General features: G+C 48.0%; 1 protein-coding gene across 1 annotated transcript in view; it reads left to right on the top strand.

The window, feature by feature from the left end:
• Window positions 1-21,925, top strand: part of LOC110203184 (vascular endothelial growth factor receptor kdr-like) — a 220,866-nt gene that overhangs the window by 191,809 nt on the left and 7,132 nt on the right. The window contains 5 exon segments of the mRNA XM_078147996.1: window positions 4,848-4,947; window positions 6,480-6,585; window positions 9,042-9,157; window positions 10,885-10,963; window positions 15,523-15,608. Of these exon segments, the coding sequence (XP_078004122.1) occupies window positions 4,848-4,947; window positions 6,480-6,585; window positions 9,042-9,157; window positions 10,885-10,963; window positions 15,523-15,608 (487 nt within the window).

Raw genomic sequence — 21,925 nt, 5'->3', positions numbered from 1 at the left:
GAAGAGAGAAGAGTTTGGGGGGAAAGACATTGAGTTCAGTTGTGGACATGTTGAGTTGAAGGTGTCCATGGGACATCCAACTTATGAGGTGTAGGATTGGAGGTCAGTAGAGTGGTGAAGTAGATTTGAGAGTCACTAGTATAGAGATGGTATGGGAGCGGATGAGATGAAGTGTAGTAGCATATATAAGGGCAGAACAGAAGAGGGCACAAGACAGAGCCCTGAGGGTATGACCTGGAGGAGGATTCAGCAAAGGAGACAGAAGGAGCGGTCAGAGAGGGAGGAGGAGAACCAGGAGAGAGAGAGGGGTGTCCTGAAAACCTAGAGAGAAGAGAGAAAAGTACCCCTGCATACCTCTCCTTGTGCAGAGGAGAAAGGGCAACTATATGGATCAATTTAAATATTTCAGAAGTATCTTTGTATTGGGTATGAAGCAGAGAAGATCATAGATTTGGAAGTGGAGGAGACCTCGTTCCCGGGGTAGACAACCTGCAGCCTAGAGGCCTCCTAGATCCTTGGGTTTGGCCTTTTGACTGAGTCCAAGCTGTATAGAACAAATCCTTTTATGAAGGGGATTTGTTCTGTGAAGTTGAGATTCAGCCAAAGGGCCGAAATTGAGGACCCAGAGGGACACAGGTGACCTCGAGGCCGCAGCTTCCCCACCCTTGCTCTAGGAGATGACCTTTGTCACTTCATCTCCCTGGACCTCATTTTCCTCAACTATCAAAGAAGGAGGTTGTATGAGATGGCTGATCTGAAGAGCCTCGGATCGCAGTGACTGCCTAGTCCAGGGGTAGGAAACCTAGTCCAGTATCTCTGATTCCTCATCTATAAAAAAAAGGAGGTTAGATTCAATGGTCTATGTTCAGGAGTGGGGAACCTGTGGCCTGGGGGTCACATGTGGCCCTCTAGGTCCTCAAGTGCGGCCTTTTGACCAAGTCCAAGTTTTACAGAACAAATCCTTTTATTAAGGGGATTTGTTCTGTGAAGGTTGGATTCAGTCAGAGGGCCACATGTGGCCCCCAGGCCGCAGGTTCCCCACTCCTGAACATAGACCATTGAATCTAACCTCCTTTTTTTATAGATGAGGAATCAGAGATACTTGTCCATGGTCTCCATAGCTAGTAAGTGTCTAAGGCAGGATTTGAATGCAGGTCTTCCTAAGTCAACATCTAGAGATTTGTACACTATACCGCATGACCTTTCACCCCATTCACTCACTCATCTGTTAATCAAACCTAGCCCCAAGTTGGCAATCCAATGTGGATGAGCTTAATGCAAAGGAAATTCTAGAGAAAGGCAGTAAACCAACCTACCTGAGGGGCAAGGGTGTCAGGAAGGTCCCTGTAGAGTGGGTGTCACTGAGTTGGGCTTTGAAGGTAGTTAGAGACTCTAAAAGGCAGAAGTAAGGAGAGCATTCCTTCCAGGCCTAGCGGATAATCCACACTAAAATGCTAGAAGCTACCGTTAGACCAGTTTGACTAGCCAAAGAGAAGGAAGATGACAGCCTGAGCCTGGAGAGCCTTAAATGGTGGGCCAAAGGCTTTTAAAAATACAATTCCGTGTTTCATTCAAAGCACAATAGGGAGCTCTTGAAGAATTTTGAATAGAGGGAAAAGAGGGTTTGATCTGCATTTTGAGAATTTCATTTTGGCCACCTGAGCAAAGGATGGATGGGAATGGGTAAAGGCTTGAAGCAGGAATGTCCAGAGGGAGGTGGATATGATATTCCAGGTGAGAGGTGATGAGGGCCTGAATCAAAGCAGAGGCTGGACAAGAGGAGACGAAACCAAGCCATATTCGGGATGGGAGGCCCTTGGAGCCCAATGCATCCAGACCCATTTGCTCTGAATCTCCTCCTGGGGTTCCAAATCCCAAACCCTGTATCTCTGGCCTAGGCAGGGGGTTCATGAAGGGTCACCTGACATGCCCACTTTGGAAACAAGCAACAAATATTTGATTAGAGATTGATGTCACTGGGTATCCAAGGGGATGGATTCAAAACTTTATAGATCATTGTGAGCCAAGAGCATGGAAAGATGTTTGTCTTTCCTACAGGGGATGTTTTGGCTCTCATCCAGGGCTGCTTGTCTCTAGGTCTTATCCCAGAGATAAAGAGCATTTAAGACACAGAAGAAAAGATTTCTGTTGAAAGCCAGTCACACGATTTAGCCTTGAGTCAAATAAGTGATGCTTAGCATCAGAAGTGAAATAGCCACGTGGGACAGGGCATCTCCTGTCCTTTCCGTATTAGAGCTCCAGGCATGCCCTGGAGAACCTAGATTTTAGAAATGGATTCTCTTAGCTGAAGAAGCCTGAGGCCAGGGGCAGTATGGGGCAATGGACAAATTGCTGGATTTGGAGGCAGAGGTGCTGGCTTCAAATCCCACTTCTTCCCTTTACTATTCTCCATACATTCTCCATTAGATTATCAATCTCCCATCTCCCTGCCTTTGCATATACCACCCCCCCACCTGATCCTCCAGCTTGATATTGTTTTTCTGAAAAGGTGACCCCAGAACTGAATACAATAGGTATGAAGAGAACAGAGAACTGTAGTTCTAACAGGGGTGAGGCACCTTCAGCCTCCAGGCCACATGTGGCTTTCTAGGTCCTTGGGTGCAGCCTTTCGACTGAGTCCAAGTTTTACAGAAGAAATCCTTTTATTAGGGGGATTTGTTCTGTGAAGTTGGGATTCAGTCAAAGGGTCATGTGTTCTCCCCACCTCTCTCTCTCACTTCGTCCCTTATTCTAGACACTGCACTTGTGTGATACCAAATAAAGCACAAGCCATGGAGTCATGAAGACATGGGTTCTAGTCTTACTTCTGACACTTAATACCTGTGTGACCAATAACTTCACCTCCCTGGGCCTCAGTTTCCCCCTCTGTAACCTGAGGGGATTGTATTCAATGGCCCTCCAAGGTCTCTTTCTGCCTGAGACCTGGGTTGTACTTGATGGCCTCTGAGGTCCCTTCCAGCTCTGGGTCTAGATTCCTCCCTGTGACCTTGGACAAGTCCCTTGCCCCTTCCTGGGCCTCAGTTTCCCCCTCTGTAACCTAAGGGGGTTGGACTCGATGGCCCCCTGAGGCCCCTTCCAGCTTGAGATTAGGGACCCTATGATTTAGACTCAGAGTCTTTAATTGCTTCTCCCCCTGTAAAATGACAGTAATCATGCTGGTTGTGACAAGGAAAGCATGTTTAGGCACTGGAGACGCATGAGTGACTATGATTATTCTACTCCCCCTTCCCCATGGGCCCAGAGCTCTCTCCAGGCTCCTGTCTCCAGCCCTACCACCATCTTTCTTCTGAACATATTCCATTAGGAAGGAGCAACAGAGGATGAGGGCTGAGCTCACCAAGCCCTTTGGCTAAGGGACGCAGCCTTGATGTAGAGGAAGGGGAGCTATAGGTCGAGGGGAGCTGAGGAGGTGGGGGAGTCACAGAACCATGGGACCTCAGATGCCGCTGAGTCCACCACTGCTCCTCCTTTTACAGAGGAGGAAACTGAGGCCCAGGGAGGTGAATCGACTTGCCCCAGATCACACATAGGACCAATCAATCAGTAAACGTTTATTAAGCACCTACTGTGTGCCAGGCACTGGACTAAGTGCTGGAGATACAAAAAGAGATAAAAGATAATCCCTGCCCTCAAGGAGTTTACAATCTAATGGATTTTAGATCTAGAACTAATTTGACCTAAGAGGTCAAAAAGTCCAACTCCCTCGTTTTAAAGAGGCCTGCCCTAAGGAGGTGAAAGGATTTGCCGGAGGTTACACAGCTAGTAAATGGCAGTCCTCAAACCCAAGGCCTCTGACTCCAAACCCTTTCATTTTGAAAAGGCCCAGAGAGAAGAAGGGACTTAGCTTGCCAATCCAAGTCTCCTGACTCTTCCCACTAAGCCACACTGACCCCTCCCCTCTCTTCATTCTTCACCACTGGCCTGTTTAGAGAGAGGGGAAACTGACTCAGAGATGGGCCATAACTCATCCAGGATCACACAGCTGAAGTGGCTCTGGGTTCCCACCTCTAAATCCCCCATGCTTTGCCATCTTGGGAGCCTAGCACAGGGCACATAGTAACAGGTTCATGGCAAAGCAGATCTATAAATATTTGTCTCCCACCTACCATCTTGGCTTCAGACTCTCATTCAAGTTTGGGAATGTGCTCTCTGCCCTCCAGAAAAGACCCAGAGAAAAAGGCAGCTGTTTACTTGTCCCATAATCTAGTAAACACTGGAGGTCTAGCTGGATTGCTTCCAGCTATGAGCCCTGTTCGACAGGGGCCAGCAACTTGGCCATGCTCAGAAACAGTCCAAAATGTCACTAGGGAAGTCATGCTTTGCCCAAGTGGTCCAGAGTATCTCAGATAAAGAGAATATTGGTCCAGTTCAGTTGTTTTGGAAGGGAGAGAAGCCTTAGAACCCAGATCCCAGGATGGGAGCAACCTTGGAGCAGATAAGTTGAGGAAGAGATCTGAAATACCTTTTTATCCAACTCCTTTGTTTTCCAAAGGCAGAAACTGAGGCCTAAAGGGGGCAAGTGATTTGCCTGAGGTTACACAGGCAGTGAGGGGGCCTCCAGACTCCCAAATCCTAAATACTAAGCCACTCTTTTTTTTCTAGCTTGTTATCTGTCTAGATTGTTAACAATCATCAGAGTCCTGGCCCTGGGCCAAAGTCTCTTGGCTCAGACTGACTGGGATACAAGTTACCTACTTCAGAAGTGTTCCCATTCCTAAGGGCTGCCCTCCATCAGCACCAGCTTCTGCCTGGGATCTCCCAACATTTCTTGGGAATCCCCCTATAGTCGGGAAATATCTGAAACCTGAAATGCTTGTCTCCCACAGGTGCTTCGCCCTACCCAGGGGTGCAAATAGATGAGGATTTTTGCCTCCGACTCAAGGAAGGCAGTCGGATGAAATCCCCTGAGTATTCCACTCCAGAAATGTAAGTTCTCCTCTAGATCAAGGGTCCCAAGGTTGATCATTACTGGAATCAAGAGAGCCCCAAATGCCCATTTGGGGAAGTCCTAAAGCGTAGATTGACTCAAAGACCAAAGAGTGCCAGATTGAGAAGGAACCTTTGGCTTCTCATCTGGAAGATAAGGGAGTTCGACTTGATACTAATTTCTGAGACCCAGAGAAGGCAAGATGACTTATTCATAGTCACACTGGCTGTTGACAGGTTCTAGTCCCAGCTCTGAAGCTGACTCCGTATCTACTGCTTGTTCCAAGACTTCTTCTAAATTGGGTGCCTCATTCAGAGGAATTGGAGTATTAATGATAGCATGGTATAGTCAGAACCCAGTGGTAAACAAAAGCACAGAAGTGATTACCCAACGTGAAGAGGCCTATAAATAACTGTCCAAACTCCCATTTGGCATTTCTCCATTCAAATTGAGGGGAGAGTGGAAAGGGCACCGACTTGGGAATCTGAGAATCATTCAGAAATCAATCAAGAAACATTTACTAAGCACAAAAAGAGTCAAAGACAGTCCAGTCCCTGCCCTCAAGGAACTCACAATCTGGTGAAGGAGACAACATGCAGATGAATGTGTACAAACAAGATCTATACAGGATCAATAGGAGATAATGAACAGAGGGAAGGCACAGGAATGAAAAGGGTTGGAAGAAAGGCTCCCGTAGAAGGTGGCACTTTAATTTGTATGTTAAGGAAGCCAGGGAGATCAGTAGTTGGAGTGAAGGAGTGAGAGAGTTCCAGGCATGGAGGACAGCCAGAGAGAATGCCCAGAACAGAGAGATAGAGGGTCTTGTTCGTAGAACAGCCAGGAGTCCAGGGTCACTGGCTGAAAGAATATGTGTGGGGGAGTAAGGTGTAAGATTAGAAAGATAGGAGGGGGCTACCCCTGTCTGAGACACCTCCACTCCCAGTGTTCTCATGGACTTTTTCTGCCCAACCTGTGGTAGAGCCTTCTGAGCTCATATTGGTCTGATCAGCCAGTTGGACACACTGTACCTTGACCCCAACATAGTGATGTCATTTTGGTCCTCTTTGAGCACAGACACCAACCAACCAACTTCCCTACCTGGGAGGACCCAGGTTCAAATTCCTGTCTGATGCTTACTACCAGTTTGGGCACTTGCCTACTACCTCACTGAGGTTCAATTTCCTCCTCTGTAAATGAGAGTGTCAAGCTAGATGATCTCTGAGGTTCCCTTCCTGCTCTGACATTCTCTGTTCTAAAGCCCCTCACAGCTCTAATGTTCCATTGTTCCATGTTCTAAGGCCCCAATCACCTCTGACATTCTAAGCTCCAGTGCCTCTCCCTGCTCTGACATTGTCCTTCCTAAGGGTCCTTGAGGTGTGACTAAGCCTCACACTTGATGCTTTGGTTCCCAGAGCTGCCTGGGAGCTGGTGGTTTTCAGGTTGAGTGATAGTGGGATAGTAGAAAAGTAGAGAGCAAACCTCCAAGAGGTTACCTGGTGTGACCATCTCGGTGTTCCTCCCCAACCTGCAGCTATGAGACCATGCTTGATTGCTGGAATGGTGTGTGCGCAGAGAGACCCACTTTCACTGAGCTGGTTGAGCGCCTTGGGGACCTCCTACAGGCCAGTGTTCAGCAGGTATGTATATAGTCCACCCTCCTGATCCAGTTATACTAACTAGGGTTCTGTGATCCTCAGGGAAGAAACCAGCTTGGGACCATCCATATGGGAAGACCTGGAAGGGCAAACAGGTTGGGGTGGGAGGCCTAGGAGCCAGGTGCAGGGGAGCGGGAATTCCATTTCAAAAATGAGATTCACCCATCCAGGCCAGACAAAACATACTGGAGGCTAATTAGGGAGACTTCGCAGCCTCACACCCTGGAGTAACAATGGCCCTTTATGTCTGCCTCCCTCTCTTTAGTTAGCTTCCCATGTCATAAGCTGGCATCACCATGGCCCTGGATATGCTCAAGCCAAACCAACTGTCTTAGCCCCCACTGCCTCCTACAACCACCTCCCAACTCAAGTGTGTTGCCATAACATTGAAGAGAAAGGACTCAGTCTCCTTCTAGTGACTGAACCTTGAATAGAGTTGGCACCATGAACCTTTTATTGTCTCAACTCAATTTCCATGCATACCGTTACACACACACACACACACACACACACACACCCAGAGAGAGACAGAGATAGAAAGAGTGAGAGAGGGAGACAGAAAGAGAACCAGATTGGAGGGGAGAGGTTTAATTTTCTGGGAAAGTAGGGTGGGGGCCCTAAATCTGACTGCTCCATTAAGCAAATGGAGAGAGGTGGTAGAGGAACAAGAGGGGAGTGTCCCAGGCAGACAAATATCAGAAAGGGAAAGATGAAGAAATGGTGTGAAAGGCCACAGTTTTCCCCCTTTGTAAACACTTTCAGCCAGAGGCCAATCATCCTACAAGATTCCCATCCCACTTAGTTCCAGCCCCCAATAGGTGCTGAATTCTGGGACAGTTACAATGTAGGCTATTGTGACCAGGTGGTAGGGAGTAAGGGGTTAATGCTGCAGATAGCAATAAGTCAGTGCTGTCCTCATCCCAACCAAGTGGGGCTGTACACAATGAATGGGCTTCATTCACATGCCATGGGGCTCGCCAGCTGTGCATCCATCACCCCGACCCCTTCCCCTCTCCCCTTGCCTCCCCCTCTGTCTTGCCCCATGATCACTTCTGTTTGAAGCCAGAGCTGCCCCTTCCAGAAAACTATGGATCCCCATATGGAAATTTGGGCTCCATTGCAAATGCCCAACCCCATAGGGGAGAACCCATATCTCTCTCCCTCATTCCCTCCCTCCTTCCACTCCAAGGTGGAGTTATCGGATTTGCCCTTTTTATCATTGGTATGGGCTTGGAGTCAGGAGAAACAGGTTCAAATCTTGCCCCTAATGCTTCCTAGCTATGACCCTGGGCAAATAAGTTGATTTCTCTGAGCCTTGGTCTGTTCATCTGTAAAATGAGAGTGATGATTTTTGTACTGTCCACTTCATGGGGATTACAGGGAGAGGAAGCAGCGTGGTGCAAGGGAAAGAGAAACCACTGGGGAGGCAGAGGCCCGGAGGTGGAGTCCCAGCCCCACCCCATCACCTTCTACCCCATGTAACTGGGAGCAAGTCCCTTCATCTCACTGGCCTTTGAGGGTGCTTCCAGCCCAAGATCTAGGCCCTTAGGGCCCTACATGTGACTTTAGTGGGGCTCAGTAAAATGAAGGGGATTGGGTAGGCTGGCCTCCGAGGTTTCTCCATCTCTAGTGGAAGAGACTTCAAGGTATGGCCGCCATCTTTTTTTCTGACAAGGATCCCTCCCATCTAGGTCCAAGCAGTTTGTAATCCTGGTCACCCATGCAAGCATTGTTTGCCCTTTCCAAATCCAAGCTAAGGACCACCCCCTACACACATATTCTCTCTCTCTCTCTCTCTCTCTCTCTCTCTCTCTCTCTCTCTCTCTCTCTCTCTCTCTCTCCTCTCCTCTCTCCTCCTCCTCCTCCTCCTCCTCCTCCTCCTCCTCCTCCTCCCTCTCTCTCTCTCTCTTCTCTCTCTCTCTCTCTCTCTCTTCTCTCTCTCTCTCTCTCTCTCTTCCAAATTGGTAGTGGCTGATGGAATGTCAGAGCTGGAAGGGACCTTAGAATATAGAAAATATAGAATATAGGAAATGGAGCATGTGAACAGGCCCTCTAAGGTCCCTCCCAGCTCTGACACTCCAACCTTGTATATTCTATGTTCTTTTCTGTCCCATAGGCTCTGATAGTCTGTGTTGTATTTGCAAAGAGGTCATTTAATTATGTAGATAAGGATACTGAAGCCCAGTGAGGGGCTAGTTACTAGTAGGCTTAGGGCCCAAACTCTAGTGTTTGGTTTGATCCCTCACATGCCATTGTACGTCAATCTCTAAACCCCCCAAAACCCTTGTTGGAGATGCTGGAGAACCACATCTAGGCCCAAGGCCTCCTACTGGCCAGGTTCAGGCCTGTAGCACATCCCCAGTGCAGCCCAGGGAGGGAAGCCAGAGGAAGGGACATGGGGTATCAGGATTCAGGCTGTGTCTTGTTTGCCTATACAGGAAGGCAAAGACTACATCCCCCTCAACATGTTTGACAAAGAGCTTGACTTCAAGGCCAGCCCCATGGAAGGGAATCTGAACAATGACCCTACTCACCAGAGCACCGAGGAAGACAGGTGAGCAAGATACTGTTACTGTGACGACTACTGTCCCTTGAAGCTGAAGGTCTGGGAGACTTTTACTGGCTATTTTGGCACAGGAAGAGGTAAAAGATTTGGGGCAGGAGGGAGAAAGGCCTCACAAGCGTGCTGAGAGATGTGGAAAGAGTCCAACAACCTGGGCACAAACTACTCTCTTCCTGTGCCAATTTTCTTGCTCTGTGACTCAGTTTCTCTATCTGTAAAATAAAGAGTTTGGACTTGGTATCTAAAGCTCCTTTTGGTTATCACTAAGGGCCCTTCTGGCTCAAATATTTTATGGTCTAAGAGTTTAGAATTCATCTAGCCTAACTGCCTCATTTTACAGATGAGGAAACTGAGTCTCAGAGAGGGAAGTTAGTGACAGAGATAAGGCTGTAAACCTAAAAACCACCTCACTCCCATTCTCATTCAATTCATCTCAGCAAAGGGATACAAAAATATAAGACCATTTTAGGCATTCACTCCTCAGCTCGTAGACTTTGGATTTAGAGCTGGGCAGGACCTCAAAGGTCATCTGATCTCACCACTTCATTGTACAGAGGAATTGATTCACTTGAGTTTTAGGGGTGAGGCCAGGATTTCAAGCAAGGTTCTCCAGCTCCAAATCTACCCATCTGTCCACGTTCAATGAGACCATGTTGTCATTGAACCATATAAGGCCCCATATGTCCTCAAGGTATTTCCAGGAGGAAGAGAGATTGTGGTGGGTTGGAAGAATCAGGGAGAACTTCCTGGAGGAAGAGTTTGCATGGAATCCATAAGAGTAAAAGACCAAAGCCTTGGGAAGGTGAGGTATAGATGACTGAGTTTTATATGATGTTTGAATCTGGCAGAGTGTAACTGGAATCAGAGCTGGCAGAGACCTTAAGGACCATCAATTCCAACCCCCTCATTTTATAGGGGAGGAAAATGAGACCCAGGGAAGTAAGACTTGCCCAAGGTCTCACACAGGAAGCAAGCATCAGAGATGAGATTGAATTTACTTGATTGAAGTTGCCTCTGATTTGGGAGCTAATACTCTTCCCAGCATACCCCATGACTTCCTCCATGACAACTTTCCCCCAATTGTTGAAGGACCATCCTCTAGAAGAGAGATTAGGCATTGCACTTGGCCCCAAAGGAGAGGCCTGGTTGAAAGAACTAGGGATGTTTAGCCTGGACAAGAGAAGACACAGCATGATAGCTGGGTTTAAGTATTTGAAAGACCGTCCTATGGAGGAAGGATTGACTTTGTTCTGTTTGGTCCCAGAGGGCAGGCCCAGGAGCAGGGGGCAGAAGGTGCAGAGGTCACTTTAGGCGCAATGCCAGGGAAAATTCCCCAACAATTTGATGTATTACTTGTTGGAATGAGGTGATAAGTTGCCCGTCCTTGGAGGTCTTCAAATAGGAGCTGGGTGAGGTAGAGGAGGATTTCTTTCAAGTATGGGTAGGCCCAGTTGGCTACTAAGGTGCCTTCCACTCTGGCATTCTATGATTCAGACAGTGGGTTGGCCATGCCACCTTCACACACAAGGACCAACTGAGGAATCACGGAATGGGGCTTGGGCTCAGGTACCAGTTCTCTCTAGGACATCAACAAAAGCTGAGAGTAGAATCCAAAGGCAAGGCCTAACGGTTGAGCATTACCCACGTTACTTTGGACCTGTTCAGAGACTTCTGGTGAAATGACAGATGGGCTGAATTCTCCCTCTCTCCCACAACAGCAGTGGCATCCAGATGCGTCCCCTGAGCGGCAAGACTTCCAGTGAGGTCCTTGTGGAGCCCAAGAAGACCAGGCCTGAGGTAAGCGTTTCCTCCTCTCTCCATTTGGCACAAGGCCTAGGAATTCCCAAGACTCCTGTGAAAAATGAGGGAGCTTGAGTTTCAGGGACCTGCAAGGGAAAGGAAAGAGAAAGAGCAGGAATGGGGGAGATTTGGTAGTCAGGGGCTGGAGCAGGAAGCTAATCCTAATTTTAAAAATCGCACATTTCTATAAGGCTTTACAGTTTGCCAGGACCTTTACAAATGTGATCTCATTTTTGGGGCGGGGTGGGGTTTGGGCAACGGGGTTAAGTGACTCGCCCGGGGTCACACAGCCAGTGAGTGTTATGTGTCTGAGGCTGGATTTGAACTCAGGACTTCCTGACTCCAGGCCTAGCACTCTATCCACTTTGCCATTTTATATTTCACTGCCTCTGACCAGGCTCACCATTACCTTGGTATAATCTAGAGAATAACCAGTATATATGCGTACATACATGTGTGTATGCATGTGTGCGTATTAATATGTTATTTTATTAATATTAATAGATACATAAATACATACACACATGTATGTGCCTATCTACACACATATATAGTCTGACTCCACAAACTTACACATACATATACATGCATGCATGTGTACACATTTATAGTCTCACCACTACAAAGAGATCAAAAATATATACATATACAGACATCCTCATGTTCTCACTATATATGCACATGCACACACACATATATGATATACACACATACACACATACATGTACCCACATACACATATCATGAACTGGGTTCAAATCCAAGATCTTCTGCTTATTATATGTGCAGCATTCTTTTCTTAGACTCAGTTTCCTCCCCCATAAAATGGAAGGTTTGGACTCTCTTGGGCTGTAAGTTGTCAAGCAGGTGCCTCTTAGCATCAGTAGAGGGAGTTTTCTTACTGGGAGCTCTCTACAGCAATGTCATCCTAAGTCTAGTCCCCCCTAAAATGAAGGGATTAGACTTACTGGCCTCCAGGTTCCCTTCTAGTCTAAATCCTATAAAATCTCCAAAGAATTTCTGACTGGAAAGGTTCTCATTGCAAACTGCTGCTATGCTGACACATAGGCAGGCATACAATAGGGGCAGGCACACAGCAGGGGTCTGCACCCTCATCATCTCCTGGTCTGTTCCCTCCTAGAGGAAAGTGATTAAAAGCCAAAGAATGCCAATTACCTTCCTTGGGATTCTAATCAACTCAGACACATTGGTTTCCACTCTGGACCCCTAAGTCTGAAATTCACCCTGCCTCAGTGCCCGCCATTTACGTTTTTCTTGAGCATCCAGTCCAGACCTCCCTTGTCTTATAGCTGTAGACACTGAGACCTCGTGGGGAAATGACTTGCCCAAGGTCACACAGGTAGTGAGGAGCAGGGCTGGGATGTAATCCCAGCACTTCTGATTCCAAGTCCCAGGCTCCTTCCATTCCTCTACTCAGCAGGGGTGTCATAGAAAGTAGTAATGCTTCAAGGGAGAGTTTGGATCTTAGCATTGGATAGGACCAATCAGAGTATTTCTCAGGGCTAGGGAACCTGCGGCCTCAAGGCCACATGGCCTTCTAGGTCCTTGGGTGCAGCCTTTAGACTGAGTCCAAGTTTTACAGAACAAATTCTTTCATGAAGGGGATTTGTTCTGTGAGGTTTGGATTCAGTCAAAGGGCCACACTTGGGGACCTAGAGGGCCACATGTGGCCTCCAGGCTGCAGGTTTCCCATCTCTGACTTAGCTCATCAATGGTGAGGCTTCCCGAAGCTGTAGGCTGCTTCCAGATACAGTGACCACAGAGTCTGAGTTTTCTGGGACAGCTCAGGTATACTTTGAACAACGCTTTATTTAAAAACATAACAAAACAAAGATATTGTTGTCAGACTACATCTGTCTTGGTTTTGAATCCAGATGTTGTAGCTCTAAACAATAAGGGGACTTCAAATACATAGCTTACCTCTGGAGCTAGAAAGAATCCGAGGCCATCTTGTCCATCTCCCTCATTCTACAGATGGGAAAACTGAGGCTGAGGGAGCTAAGTAGGTGTTCAAGCTCACACCAGTAGTAAGCACCAGAGATGAGATTCAAATCCAAGTTTCAGAAAGAGCAGGCTCTTTCTACTATGCCATCCAGAAGTATACAATGACAAGATTGCTAGATTTGGAAGTCATAAGGCCTGGGTTTGAATAGTGGCTGGGATAGAAATCATTTTTCCCTTTCTCGGCCTCAGTTTCCTCATTTATAAAATGGAGGTGCTGATCTAAGTAGTGCTTCAAGGATGGACCCTTCCAGTCCTGACATGCCATGGCACTTCTAGCTCTAGACTTTCTGGCCCAATATCTGGCCAGATGATGGATGAGGGGACAGTCCAGGCTAGAACACCCCCATGTCCTGCCACTCTCCTGAGGCCAGAATGGTGTTGCCAGATGACTTCCCACTCAAAACCCAATGAGAAGGCCGAGTTTCCAGAGTGCGTGGGGCACCATGAATGGGGACATAAATTATCCTTTTGTGGGGCACCATGAATGGGGACATAAACTATCCTTTCATAGGCCTCCTAAGATACTCTGGTCTTCATCTAGCTGTTCTACCTCAGATGGCAGCATGCAAATAAAAACCCCATACATTGTGTCCAATGGATTGCAACCACTAATTGCCAGTAGGATCTTGTGTTGATGGTTGGATCTAGCTTTTCCCAACCCCCCTGTTTATTATCTCCAGGTGATCTTGTTTAAGACATTTTGTTCTTACATGGCTATTTGTGTGTTACCTCTGCCATTAGACTATGAGCTCCTCAAGGAGAGGGATTGGTTTTGCCTCCCTTTGTGTCCCCAGAGCTTAGCACAACATCTGGCACATAGTAGGAGCTTACTAAATATTAGTTGACTTGACAGCTTGTTGATTTAAGAAGGCTGTGGATCTAGCTGAGGAGAGAAATTCAAGTGCCCTCCCATGTACTGAGTATGTTGGCCGTGTACTCCACCTGCTTCCCCTTTTGTTTTGTTGTTTGATCATTTTTCAGTCACGTCTGACTCTTTGTGACCCCCATCTGGGGTTTTCTTGGCAAAGATACTGGAGTGGTTTCTCACTTCCTCCTCCACCTTATTTTACAGATAAGGAAACAGAGGCAAACAGAGTGAGGTGATTTGCCCAAGCTCACACAACTAGTCAGTGTCTGAGTCTAGATTTGAACTCGGGAAGATGAGTCTTCCTGACTCCAGGCCTGGCATTCTATTTTCTGTGCCACCTAGCTGCTCACTCTGGGAAGTAGGTACTGTTATTATGCCCATTTTAGAGATGGGGAAACAGAATCTGAGAGAGGTTAAGTGACTTGCCCAGGGTCACACCACTAGAAGTGACTGAGTCCAGATTGGAACTCATGAAGACGAGTCTTCCTGACTCTAGGCCTAGTGCTCTATCCACTACAGCGCCACGTTGCTGCCCCCCCACCTCCACGTATACAACGATAATGGCTTCAGCTCCACAAACATTTAGATTTCTCACTGGGTTCATTGGAATTGATTTGGTGAAAATCAGAAGCAGAATTCCATAAGCTTTGTAAGCATCACCCAGACTGGACTATTCACCGGCCCACCCCCTTCCCCCCATCTCATCCTGTCTTCTCCTACCTCGACATTGGTACCCCACTCCTGGAGTGAAGAGAATCCTCCCTTCCCTCCATCACCCAACTCCTCCATGGATTCTGTTGTCAACTCTTTCCATTGCTATATATCAGAGCCAGAACTGATCTTGGACAAATGACTTAACTTTCCTTATCTTTAAGAGAGGGAAGTTGGACCAGATCTCAGGAATCCTGGATTTTGAGCTGAAGGGCTCTCAAGTCTCCTTCAGAGTCAGTCATTGAAGGGGATTCTTCTTCTGTGCAGTCTTCCTTAACCCCACCCTCCACCACCACCACCTTGAGCCCAGCTCAGAACAAAGCCTCAATCAATTTTACAGATGAGAAAACTGAGGCTCACAAATCTCTAGTAAGGGCAGAGATTCCAACCCAGGATTTTTGACTCTGAGTATCCAATGGAGAGGCCAAACCAAGTCAGGGCTTAGGTTAAGCATCTCTTAAGTCGGTTCATCACCCTCTGACTGATGTGCCAGGTGGGTAGTAATTTATACAGTACCAGGATGTGTGGGAGGGAGCAGGATAAAACTGTGAGTCATTCCTTTGTAGTCTCACCACCCCCTTCCCTCCCCATGGTAAGTAAAGAAATGGACCCAGAGAAGTCGAGCAATTTGCCAAGGGTCACACAGCTATCTGTGATCTTTTCCTGGATGCCAGGCTACCTAGGCATCAGTTTCCATGGCCTACTTGCTGTCCAGTGGGACCTCATGGAGGAAGAAGTGTGATATAGCATGAAGAACACTGTACATGGATGGGACCTGGCAGATAGCCGCCCACTTACTCATCTTTAGAATGGAAATGATTATGTTTGATTTACCTGCCTCCCAGTGCTTTGGTGAGCAGCCAGTGAGAATGTATAGACCTTTCTAATTGTCAAGCCTTGAACATTACGGTCACATTTAAAATTGCTGACCCCTCTCCCTTCTTCTGCCCAGGAGAACAAGTTGGAGAGCAGGCTGGTACTGCCTTCAGTGAAGCGCCTGGAGACTCGATCCTGGCCATATGGACTCATGGCATTGGCGTGAGTACAAAGGGTCCCCTGGGGCTAGAGGCGAGACATATATCCTTGGCCAACCCATCCTGCTATTTGTTGCCACAGAGAGGGGCAGCCTGGTGCAATGGGGAGACAAGAGATTGAAGAGCATCATAAATGCCCTCCCAAGCCCAGGGGTCCCCCAAGGCCCTCTTCTCTTTTCCCTTTATGCTCTCTGGCTTGGTAACCTTGTCAGGTTCCACAGATGACTCCCAGCTGTAGCGATCCAGCTAGACCCAGCTCTGGTCCCTCTCTTCAAGCATCATATGCCTACTTGCCTTCTCCACCTGAATGTCTCATAGGCATCTCAAACACCACATGGCCCAAATAGAACTCATCTTCTCCCCCTGAACGTGCCCCTCCTGCTAACTTCCCTATCTCCATCGAGAGCAGTTGCCCAAATTCACAGCCCTGAGTCGTCAGCCCTTCCCTCTCTTTCACCCCCAGAATCCAATCAGTGACCAGGTCTGACTGTCTCCAAATCCCCAAGAAATCACATCCATCCCCTTCTTCACCCCAAGTTGATCTCACTGCCTCCAGTCTGGCTGTCCCAGTCTCTACCCAGAACACCCTTTCTAAAGCCCAAGTCTGACCTTCCTCTGTGGATTAAGCCACTTCCTCTGCCACTGAAAGCCCCTCTCTTCTCACTTTCACTTATTCCATATTTAGTTCCTTCACACATTCTACACTTGAACCAAGGCAGATCTCCTCCTGCTCTGAGATTACTAGAGAAACACAAATAGCATGCCCAGCATGTGTCAGAAGAGGCATTTGAAGCCTCTGAAGTCTACTCTGTCACCAATCCATGCAGGAGCTTGGGCCAGGCTACCCTCTCTTCCAGGGCAGTGAGTGCCATCCTTTGTGGTGTTCCTTGCTGGGATGCTTCCTGCTCTCTCCTCTTCTCAGCCTCCATGATGAGGCCACGGCCCTCCAAGGACCCAGCCAACACCAATAGGCACTAGAGCTGAGAAATAGTTCATTCCCTCTGAAGTGGCCTAAGAGACCCCGCAAGATACAGAGATCTTTTGGCATTTCCCTACAAGAACTCAAAGGGCTCAGCCAGCATCTTGATTGGCAGGGATGGGCTTTTGCCAAGGCACATTCAATTAAATGAATGTCCGGTGTTAAATGGGCTGGGCTGACAGGTAGTGAGCTTCCCATCACTGGTGATCTTTGAGCAAAGACAGGCTGACCGCTTGTTGGGGATGCTGTAGAAGAGATTTCTGCTTGGGAAACTGAGGCCCAGAGATGGGGAGTGACTCAGGATTATAGCCTAGCACTGGTTAGACTAGATGAGAAGTATCACAGTCCAGTATAAAGAATGTGGACATTGAAATCCCAGCTCTGCCGTCTATGATTTGTGTGATCTTGGGCAAATGATCTAGGGCCTAATTTCCTCACATGGAATATGAGGGAGTTGGACTCCGTGGCTTCTAATATCCCTTTCAGCTATAAATCTATGATCCCATGACCTCCAAGTCCCTTTCCAGCTCAAAATTGGGAATTCCTCCTGGATATCCAAAGAGATGTTTCATGTTAGACAGGGTGGGTGATGGGCCTTCCCTGCTTCCACGGGGCAGCCATTGGACCAAGATGAATCCTTCAGGACTAGCCCCCCACCCCATCCTCAGTCCTTGATCAGGAGTTCCTTTCCATCTGCAGAATGGAGGATTGTTCCATTGTGGTTCATTAGTCAATCATTCCCTCCCCCACCGGTGGCCCACAGCTCTACGTCTACCTCCAGCGTATCTCCCTCAGGTCAGGAAAACTCCCCCAGGCAACTCCTCCCTGGAACGTGGCTTTGGAAATCCGCCCTTCACTGCCCTGAGGAGTGAGGGCATGTCTGGGCTAGGGAGCTAAATGTCACCCTTGTTGAGAGCATCTCTCTCCTAGATCCAGATTATCAAAGGGAAGAATTGGCAGTCCTTAATGTCGATGGTGAGGGAGTGGATATAGAAAAGTACTGCGGCCAGGACACCCTCCATCGAAGGGGCCCATTACCTCACGATAACCATTCATGAGGGTACATGGCCTTTAAAACTCTAGCTTTTTACTGGGAGAAAATCTCAAGAAACTGGGTTGTCACTCAGGCCTAGGGAGGCAAGTCCATGAAACTTGGAGTGACTGCTGGGACCAGGAGATTAGGTTGCACTCTTCAGTGCCGATTTGACTGGCCTCCAAGTTCTGGGCATCTTAATCCATCCCCAGAGCTCCAGGGATGCCAAAAGCAAGATTGGCTTTGAGGCTCGGGGGAGGGAGCCCATTCTCACATGGAAGCTCTGTGTTCTAACATCAACTTAACTGTCTTTGAACATTCTGGGCTTTGAGAACATAGAATTAAAATTCTAGGTACCTTACACGCAGGATTTTTTAAGCTGTCCTAATTTCAAGTGACGAAAGTCTAGTTGTAACAATGCATAGTGAAAGGAATCTCTTTAAGGCTGGTTTCATTTCCCACAGCTTGGTGAAGAAAATATGGTGTCTATAATTTGCACAAAGCCTTAGATGGGTGGGAGGTGGCAGTACATGGAGGAAGTGCTGAGAGGGGAAGGGAGAAGACTACTAACACCCTCAGTGGAGGTAGAAAGGGAAATCAGAAAACAAGAAAGCCCTGGGTTCAAGTCTGCCCTTTGACACATTCCAGTTAGGCAGATCACTTCACTTCTTGTCCCAGACAACTAAAACAAGCTTGGTAAAGACCAATGACATCCTAGATATGGATCAAAAAGTCTTTTGACCCAGAACCTGCGATTTAATCAGTTGGGAGTTCTCAGTGTGCAAAGTCGCTCCACCCAGGCTGATCAGCACTTTCTCTTCGCTTTAGGCTTTGGGAGCCAGTATGTGTCAGAGGCGACACTTGAACCCTGGGCTTCCCAGCTCAAGGCCAGCTCTACCCACCCTGCAGCACTGCTTCTCACTTGTGAATGAAAACATGAAATAAGCTAGTGACTTGTCCCAGGACATTTTTTATTTGAACTCCATCAAAAAAGATGAAAACAAAGTGATATAGCTTTGAAAACATGATCTTATTTTATCCTCACAGTGGTCTTGTGAGGCAGGGGAATGTGGCAGAGACTCCCCTCCACCAACATAGCAGATCCCCCTGTACCTTAGTAACAAGCATCCCTGGGCCTCAGTTTCTCCCTCTGTAAAATAAAGGGATTAGACTGAATGGCTTCTAAGGTCCCTACTAGCTTGAGGTGGAGGAAAGAGGCTTTCCCTGACTGAGCCTGCCTCTGCCTTGCAGCGATGGGGTTCTGCTCCCTCTCCCTGTAACAGCAATCTCTCGGGAGTTCTGAGAAACCAGTCCTCTGCCAGAGCCTACAACCACCTACCAGCCCACACAGGGGCTCAGGCCAGGCCACCCCCTCTTCTAGTCCGAGCACCATTAACTAGGTCAGGCTGTCCTCTGAGCCAGTTCCAACCCCCCACCTGAATCTGGACCAGAACTCTTGGCAAAAACAGAAAATGGCTTTCTAACCACCTCCTAGCTCCCCTAGTGGCCTTGATCTCTGGTGCTTCAAGGCTGGCCCCCTCTGAGGTCCCTGCCCTTCATATCAGACCACAGGGGAGATTGGGTTTCTACTTGGCCGGAGCTTCCCAGCGTGATGCCTGCATCAAGACAACAGGAAGAGAAGGAAGAAAAAAAAACAATAAAAAGACAGAATCTGCGTAGTTTCCCCAAGCTGAGAATGGAATAAAAATAGAGATGAATGCCTTAATCTGAGTTATTCTGCAGAAGAGGCTCCTGAAATACTCATTCAAGGCTGATTGGCCTGTGCCGTTGGCAAGCCTAGCTCTCCATCCTGATGACCCAAAGCTCTGAGCTCCCAGGGCAAATGCAGGCCTTGGCTTCACACTAGGTCTAGGCTCTATGCGTGTGCCCCAGCCTTCCCCACCCCACCCTCCTCCCCTGACCAGACACCAAACTTGACACCTGAGATAAAAGGAGGTAGGGGCCCCAGTATCATCAGAGAGAATGTCACTGCCACAGTCAGGGCTGTGGCAGGGACGGGGATGGGTGGGGGGATGGCAGCAGAGATGGAGGGCTCTGGGGAGAGCAGAAGAGTCTCTCTTCCAGGCCCATTCTGTCCCGTCATTGCCCACCCCCAACCTGCCCTGCATTCCCCTCAACCCCCAAGCTAACTAGAGAAACTGAGAAAGGAGGAAACCCCTTCTCTCCCCTTTAATATTCCTCTGCCTCTTTCTAAGAATAACACTCTGCTTTCAGTTACTTCTCACTGTAATTACCTGGTAAATAAGGAACTCCACTGAGAATATGTTGGCCCAAGAGAGGCCTTCTTCCCCTCTCTCTCCCATTCCCATATAGGAGGGGCCCAGGTGAAAGTTACAGTGAACTCATGTTGCCAGGGTCCTGGTAAAGCTATTTCTGCACAAAGATTCGATGAGTCTTAGAGTGTGATTATTATGTGATTTTACAGATCCAAGGCTTCCAGAACTAGAGCTGGAAGGGACCTTGGAAGCCATGAGAGGGGCAAATTGAGAGGGGCAGTCATGTGCCCATCATCATACAGATAATAAGTGGAAGAGGCAAGATTTGAACTCTGGTCCCCTGACCCCAAAGCCCAGCACCAAGCCAGGCACTCTGACTCTATCCCTTCCTCTTAGTGCTCTGCCTGGGCCCTGCTTCTACACTCCAAATCCAGGTTTGGAGACTCTCCCCAATTTGGTATCAGGGGCCTGGGTCTGAATCTCGGCACTGCCTCTTGGTACCTATGTGATTAGGGGGTGGATCACTTGAGCAGCCCTGGACACCAATACCCACAGAAACTTAGGCCTTGGTACCTATACCTTTCTGCCTGATTCCCTTTACCCACTTCAAAGGGGGCATCAACACTAAACCAAACTTAATCCGAAATGGGTCCCCTGTAGGTGAAAGGAAAGAAAGAAATAAGCATTTATTAAGTACCTGCTATGTGCTAGGCACTGTGCAAAGCACTTTATATAATTATCATCTCATTGACCCTCACAGCAATCCCAGGAGGTAGGTGCTACCATGATCCCCATTTTACAGATAGAGGCAGACAGGTGAAGTGACTTGCGCATGGTCACACAGCTAGTAGTAAGTATCTGAGGACAAATTTGAACTCAGATCTTCCTGACTCCAGGCCCAGTGTTCTTTGCCACCTATGGCAGGGAATCTCAGCTAATTGGGGAGGGGGAGAGAGAGACAGAACTAGGGGCTGAGGTTTTTGATGGGGCTTCGACAAAGCTGACCTCGACTTGGTTCGATAGGAGCTCTTGGCTAAAATCATTTGAAGCTGCCAACCTCCGTATGTTGAGGTCATGTCACAAACAGCTGGGCAGGAGATGTGCCAATCTACACCAGTGGGGTTAAGCTCAAGGAGAAACAGGCCTGCAGGTCACATATTGACTCAGAAAACTGCACATTAACATTATCTGGATTAGATTGGATTGGAATTTGTTTTGTTAAGCATTTCCCAAAGCCATTTTAACCTGGTGGATGGCAAGTTTGGCACCTCTGGTCATTCTGGAAACCCCGACTATTCAGTAAAGACAGTGATGGCAGATTAGTTGTGCTCAGCTCCAAGTTAAATGCCGGGGTAGGGGACACAAGGAAAGAGCCCTAACATCAAGTGGTTTGAGTGTACACTAACTGGGGAAATATATTACTAATGCATATTGGGGAGGGAGAAGAAAAGCCAAGGGGAAAAGAATCAGAGGACCTGGGTTCAAATCTCATCTTTATTATTGCTGACCTGTGTGACCTTGGATAAGTTCTTTCCCCTACTCTGAGCCTCAGTTTACTCCTCTGTAAAAAGGAAGGTGGAGGAGAGAGTATTGGATGATCTCAAAGGCTCCTTCCAGCTTAGAGATTCTGTGATTCTGAACATGCCCAAGGAATGGGAGAAGGAAGACAGTGGGGATGTTAATGCCAACCCTAGCCTCAAGCAGATATGAAATGTCAGCCTGTCAAAAGTCCCAAATGACTTAGGTAAGGGATAGCACACTTTCCAGCTAATAGCTTGCTAGCCCTGTGGCCAAGCTACCTCACAAAGCAGGCCAGGAGACAGTGGCAGGGCCCTCCTCACTTATCTGAGCAGACTGATCCCAAGCACAGTGCTTTCACCCTCTGTCGCAGCCAGGGGCCACGCAGGGCAAGCCCAAGGAGCCCCAGAACGCCATTGACGATCTTAAGAAAAATGGGGCGTGTCAGCAAGATACCACACTATGGGGTCAGCTTCCAAGAGTGGTCACAGCAATAGGAGGTCAAGTTCAGGGGATGTCACAGCTGGAAGGGCCCTTGAGGACCATCTAGTCCA

The sequence above is a fragment of the Phascolarctos cinereus genome, unplaced genomic scaffold (genome assembly GCF_003287225.1).
Source record: "Phascolarctos cinereus isolate Bilbo 61053 unplaced genomic scaffold, phaCin_HiC Scaffold_8;HRSCAF=390, whole genome shotgun sequence".
In the NCBI taxonomy this organism is placed as follows: Eukaryota; Metazoa; Chordata; class Mammalia; order Diprotodontia; family Phascolarctidae; genus Phascolarctos; species Phascolarctos cinereus.
Note: the sequence above shows the minus strand (reverse complement) of the source record. Positions and strands in the feature narration are given on the sequence as shown.